The sequence below is a fragment of the Odocoileus virginianus genome, chromosome 1 (genome assembly GCF_023699985.2).
Source record: "Odocoileus virginianus isolate 20LAN1187 ecotype Illinois chromosome 1, Ovbor_1.2, whole genome shotgun sequence".
Classification (NCBI taxonomy): domain Eukaryota; kingdom Metazoa; phylum Chordata; class Mammalia; order Artiodactyla; family Cervidae; genus Odocoileus; species Odocoileus virginianus.
This window is the reverse complement of record NC_069674.1, coordinates 11,671,631-11,677,828: the sequence shown is the minus strand read 5'-3', so window position 1 is coordinate 11,677,828 and position 6,198 is coordinate 11,671,631. Positions and strand designations below refer to the sequence as shown.

Here is a 6,198-nt window from a genome sequence, read left to right as displayed (position 1 = left end):
GTTGGTAACCATTCGCTTCTGCAGGAGATCTTCCCTACCCAGTGACTGAACCCGGGTCTCCTGCTTTGCAGGCAGATTCTTTATCATCTGAGCCACCAGGGAATTCCAAAATAGAGGGTACTAGTGAACAATTTACTAAAAAATGCAGCATATTATTTTTAAGAAAATTGAATAAAAATCACATTCAAGATAGACTGAAATGCAATATTCATTTATCTTATAGGAATTCCAGAAGAAAGGACAAAATGGGGCAGAACAGTAGTTGAATATATCACTCTTGAGATTTTTTTTTTCTGATTGATGAATGTGTAGATTCTCAAATCAAGAGAGTACTCTCAGTATCAAACAATGGTGAAGAAAAATAAATCCATGTCTAGACATATTATACATAATTAATGCTCAGAACATTAAGGAGAAGGAGAAAACTTACAAAAGTTTCAGAGGAAAAAATATCTACAAAAGGATAACAGTTAAAGTAATAGCAGACTTCTCCTCAGCAAAACAGATGGCAGAAGAGAATTTTCCAAAATGATGAGGGAAATGTCAAATTGTGTGTCAAATGAAACTTGAACAGTTGAATGATGATTTTAATGTCCTTTATTTAAGGGGAAACAACCCATGGGTTGGAGGAATACAGTGCCTCCACTGAAAGCAGTGGAACGCTGTTCCCAAGGGATTTTGGACAGAAGCAAATTTTATAAAGTGTTAGAAGCGGTCATATAGGAACAAGACTTGATTGGCAGGAGGCTGGGGATTTCTTTATAAAGCTGGCAGGCCCTATTTCCTAGGGTAAGGTAAGCCAGCTAAAGCTCAGTTGTAGGACTGTGATTAACGTATGTTAGGTCTCCTTGACAGGTGCTTCCCTTAAGTACAGGCTGAATTAGGTTTATTTTGTGGTGTGTATCAGGCCACTGGGGTAGCCTACATTCTGTGGGTCTTGATACACAAATTAACTTTATCACAGAGTATGGTAGTGAGGGGGCTTCCCGGGTGGTTCAGACAGTGAAGAATCCACCTGTAATGCAGGAAACCTGGGTTTGATCTCTGTGTCAGGAAGATCCCCTGGAGAAGGGAATGGAAACCCACTCCAGAATGTTTGCTTGGGAAATTCCATAGATGGAGGAGCCTGGTGGGCTACAGTCCACGGAGTTGCAAAGAGTCAGACATGACTGAGCAACTAACACTTCACTTTCATAGTAGTGAGGAGGTCCAGTGGGATGAACCTTATCAAAGAGGCAGAATAAGAACAGTTTTGAGGAATTCTATTTTCTTTTGAAGGCATTAATTCATGAGGGAGGATTTTGCCTTTCATTAGGGGATTGATTTTGTTGACCATGAGAGCAATGATAATGACAGCATCCAGCTCTCGTCTTGAATGGATAACCACCCAGTTAATGTCATCAAAAACCTTCAAGGAAAATGAGCCCAAAGAAAGTGACATTTATAATCCTGACATAAAATATGTTGTTCTCATTAACCTGATAGATATGCAACAAAATCTGTCAGTGTAGCCTATGAACCTACAGAAAATATAGTCAGTGGAAATCAGGTGTTGAAATGAGGATTTCTGAAGGATGAAAAAGAAAGCAAAAAATGAAAGAAAAAGGGAAGAGAATAAAAAAATATGAAAGGGGCTCTTGCCCTTGGCTTAACTTTGAATCACCTAGGGGCTCTGGAAAACCTGTGGGCACTCACAGACTAAATAAATCAGTCTCTGGTGATGGGTCCTAAGTGTCAGTATTTTTTTTTTTTTTTTTTTTTCGGTAAGAATCCCAGGGCAAGAAGTTTATTGAATCACTCGGGTATGTCTTTTCTCATTAGGCTAACCAAGCAATGCAGGTTATTCGCTTCTTGCTTCATTCGCTTCAGTCATGTCCGACTCTTTGCAACCCCATGGACTGGAACCTCCAGGCTCCTCTGTCCATGGGATTCTCCAGGCAAGAATACTGGTGTGGGTTACCATGTCCTCCTCCAGAGGATCTTCCCGACTCAGGGATCAAGCTCACACCTCTCATGTCTCCTGCATTTGCAGGCGGGTTCTTTATCACTAGAACCACCTGGGAAGTCCGAGAGTTATCTGGGATAATGTCTATTTCTGGGGAGAGAACAGAATACAAACGCCCTAGTCTCCTAGGAGACTGATCAAGGTGCCTATACCCTGGCTGGCATAGCTTACTGATGTACCTCTTCAGAGTCAGGGGCCCCAAGGGTGTTTATATAGGTAATTTTATCTAGTCACTTACATAGATACTATCTATGAAGACCGGATCATTGAAAATACACTGCAAGGTCTTACTATTAAGAGAAGCTTCTGGATAATTCTTAGGTAGAATGAAGACTCTTTGGGCACCATAATTCACAAGGTCGATCTGATCTTTTCTGAATCTGCAGGTTTCATCACCCACCCACTAGGTATTTTGATGCTCTCAGGACATCAAACGCAACCTGAACACCCGCCCCTCTGCCTGACTCCTCACCTGGGCACCAGAAGTCCCGGCCGCCATTCTCCTCCCTTCGCACTGCTGGATGCCTGTCTGCTTCCAGCGACAGAGCACCTTGGGGGTCGGAGAGCTTGTGCCCGGCGCTGGGAGCCACTAGGCCTCCTGGCCATGCCCCGGGGTCCCTCTCGGCCTTGGGCTCCTCCGTGGAGTCCACGCCCCGGGACGTCAGGAGCCTCATCCGAGACACAGAGCTCACCTCCTTCATCCTCATCAGGCGGTCGGGGTCTGCCCTCCTGGGTGGGGAGACCAGCTTCTCCTGTAAACTTTCGACCACTCTGGAAGTGTTTCGGAGCTTCTTTTCCGAGAATGCCAAGTCTGGGGTCCTTTCTATAAAGTGGAACAAGGTGGACCTGAAGGGTGGCTTTGTCTCCACGTCCTTGGGAAGGAAAGGCTGGGACTCCGGGGGGCTGGGCGGAGGTTCAGGAGCCTTGCTGGGGACGGCCCCGTCCACATCCGCGGGTGCAGAGGCCCGGGGAGCCTGCCGGTTGCTGTCCCTCTCGCCTACAAACAGAGGGCTCTTGGTCCAGCCGCACTTCCTCCTGCCATAGAAGGCGTCAGCGGGTGTAGTGGACTCACTGGGCTGGGCCAAGCTGGCTGCTGCCTCCTGTCTGGGGGACTCGGGCCTGAGGGCACTTCCATCGGGCTCGGGGTGCCGGCTCTGCCCTGCCCTCTGGGCACCTGGCAGCAGGGACTCCACAGCCACCTCGATGCCCAGGATCCTGGCGGCCCTGGCTTCAAGGGACTCATTTGGGGGGATTTCTATGGCATTGGCATCACCCGGAGACCCTGCTAGCTGGCTGGTACTCTGCTCCTGCACCAGCGTCAGCCCCACAGACCTCAAGTCTGGTGCAGACAGGCCTCGGGATTTGCCGGCAAGAGAGAGGGGCGCCCTTGTGCTCCCTTGCTCCCCATCACCCGCCCTCGGAGGGGCGGCTGCACTCAGCTCCACAGCTCCGAGACTGCCAGGGAGCTCCTGGCTGGGCGGGGGCTCCCTCCGTTCCGCTGGATCGGGTCGGGGCTCGGGTTTTGCATCATTCAACCCAGAAGATATTGCTCGTTTCACAGGCCTTGGGCTGACTGCCAGCTGGGCCACCCTGTCCTCAAACTCTCGGTCCCCGTCTTCAGCAATCCAGCTCCCGGAGGGGGACAGCCACACGGAGCCTCTGCCTTCTGCCTGCCAGGGCCTGGGGGACCGAGGCCTCCCCTCCTCGCTCCAGCTCTCGGACTTGCTCTTGACTCTGCCCGGCCTGGTCCTGGGGTCCTCGGGCACCAGGCCCTTCAGGAGGCCCGGACGCTGGGGTGCCGGGCGGGCACAGCTCGGCCAGGGCAGCTCTGTGTCACTGTCCTCACTGACGCTGCCATCACTGCTGCTGTTACTGCTTCCTTCCTCCTCCTGAAGCTCCTTGTTGAAACTTTCTAACTGGCTGATCAAGTCCCAGGGCCGGCGGCTCACGGGCTTCAGGAGGAACTGCCCGAACAGCTGTCGACTGTTGCAGGGGCCCGTGGTCTCCCCCTTGATCACCTCACCCCTGGACACGGGGCTGGCTCGGCGGCCACGGCCATCCGAGCCCTGCTGACCCAGGCTGGCCCTCGGTGCGGGAACCTGGTTCCTGGACCAGGAGGACCCAGAGAAGGCGCTGTTGCTGGAAGGGCTGAGGGACCCTTGACTTTTCGGGGAATGAGCCCCGGGCCTCTGGTTCGGGTCACTGGACGCCAATGCCATGTGCATCTGAACCTCAAAGGGTGCAGGGTCCAAACACCTTGGAGGCAGCACGGGGTCGGGGGAGCCCCCTGGCCTCTCGCCTGGGAGGGGCTGCAGGCTCTGAGGTTCTTGAGCGAAGCTGGTTTGTGTTTGCTGGTCTCGGAAGTGGTGCCCAGGCCATGGGCCAGGCCATGCGAGCGCGCGGTGCTTTGCGGGGTTGGGGGATCTGAGGCCGTCTGCTTGCCGGCCCCCTCCTGGGCCCCCCGGGTCTGGTCTTGGCAGCTCTGTCCTCGGGGCCATGCTGCCAGTGAGTGCCTGGAGCTCCAGGTCGGTGGAAGACAAACTGAGCCCGCTCTGCTCCTGCAACGCCGCGCTCCGCTTTAGGTCATTGTTGTTCGTGTCCGTACCTGGCGGCTGGGACTCCGATTTCACCGGGATGGAAACCAAACAAAAGATCGTCTCGCTCGTTTTTTTCTTTGAGCTTCTCTTGGGCTGCAGCCCTGTCTCGAACTTTCTGAGTTGGGTCTGCATCTCACAGGAACTCTCGCCCTGGGGGCTCGGGGAGGACACGAGGCTTTCTGGATATTCGCGTGGGCTGCCGCTCACATCGGGCCGCTTTCTTTGTGTGACAATGCAGGGGTCTCTTCGGTCAGGAGAATTGCCGTCTTCTCTATCCCTGGGGGGCTGGCCCCATAGCCATGGGGGGCTGGGATCAGCAGGGGCAGGACCCCTCTCCCTCCCTGATGTGCCCCACACGGCCCCCTCCTGCTGCAGGCTTCTTGGGTCAGGGGCAGGGACCGCACCATCCAGCTTCACATCTTCCCAGAATCCATGGGGTCGGGCTAGTTTAATGTGTCGTATCCGCGGGTCGTTGAAGGGAATTATCAGGATGGAGCCGTCGTAAGCCGAGGTAGGGTGGGGCTGTGGGGGGACACCTACAGGAGAGCATGGGCTGGCCCCCCACTCACTCCCAGCTCCCCGGGAGCCAGAAAGAGGCTGACTGCCGGCAGCGGGCTTCTCCATCAGATGCTGTGGTACACGGCGGCCTCCGCCATCAGGCCTGGGTACCGCCTCCTCCAGGCAGGGGTGTGCTGCGGGCTGCGGCGGCGACTTGTACGAGGGTGGGGGCACATACACGGGGGGCTCCAGGCCGGGGTCAGGCCCATAGAGGTCCTGTCTGGCACTGTTCGTCCTGGCCAAGTGGGCAGCACCCGGGTCCGGCTGCCGGCTGTCTGCGTAGCTGCCATTTTCTGCTCCGGCCCTGGAGTGTGGCTGGGAGCCGTAAGACGGGGGCTTGAGGGGTCTCCCAAACCTGGGCCGGGGCAAGGGGGCCGAGGTGCCAGCCTTCTCGGGGTTCCTGGTGGATTCCAAATTGGAAGCACAATTTAGAGGCTGAAGTGGCACTTTAGGGACACCTGGTAAATGGCCATCGCTCAAAGGGATAGGGACCTCCACACAACTCAGGCTCTCGGGGGAAAGGACTCGAGGCAGTGATTGGGACTCCCCTTTGCTCTGGGAGGTCAGCCCGTGCTCCCCAAGCATGAACGGGTACAGGTCCTGAAACAACTTCTCTCCAACACCGTCTGACATCTGCCTCCCAAGTCTCGGGGGCTGGTTCCAGCTTCCAACGCTGACATCCTGCCATCTGGCGGGACCCGCCATTCCCAGCTCGTCTTCCCAAACAGCCTTCTTCATCACAAGTGTCAGTATTTTTTAAGGCTCCCCAGGTACAAGATTTGAGAACCATGACTTTAATGAAAATATATATCACATTAAAATCAGTATAAAAATGGCAAAAATCAAATGTGTTTAAAAAAAACCCTTTAGATTTTCAAAACATCAACATCACTAGGACTCATTATTTTACCACAATGCATTTAAAATTAACAAAGAGATAATACAAATATTTGGAAACCAAAAATATACTTCTGTGTAATTTATGTTTTATTGACAATGTTAATGATAAAATTTCTGGCTAACAAACAAGATGTATAG

General features: G+C 53.1%; 1 protein-coding gene across 1 annotated transcript; it reads right to left on the bottom strand.

Annotated features, from left to right (window-relative positions):
- Window positions 1-1,746: 1,746 nt before the first annotated feature.
- Window positions 1,747-5,895, bottom strand: LOC139033008 (junctional cadherin 5-associated protein-like). Its single transcript, XM_070461500.1, has 2 exons — window positions 2,478-5,895; window positions 1,747-2,095 (listed from the first exon to the last, which is right to left on the bottom strand). The coding sequence occupies exons 1-2, from the start codon at window positions 5,863-5,865 to the stop codon at window positions 1,866-1,868; spliced, it is 3,618 nt and encodes a 1,205-aa protein (XP_070317601.1). The 5' UTR covers window positions 5,866-5,895; the 3' UTR covers window positions 1,747-1,865.
- Between the last annotated feature and the right edge of the window lie 303 nt (window positions 5,896-6,198).

What these genes read in the sequence shown, in the direction of transcription:
- LOC139033008 (XM_070461500.1), bottom strand. Translation starts at nt 5,865, where the DNA reads ATGGCGGGTCCCGCCAGATGGCAGGATGTCAGCGTTGGAAGCTGGAAC. An exon ending in CCGGGACTTCTGGTGCCCAG is followed by an intron (nt 2,096 to 2,477) that starts GTGAGGAGTCAG and finishes TTCTCTCCCCAG; the next exon opens with AAATAGACATTATCCCAGAT.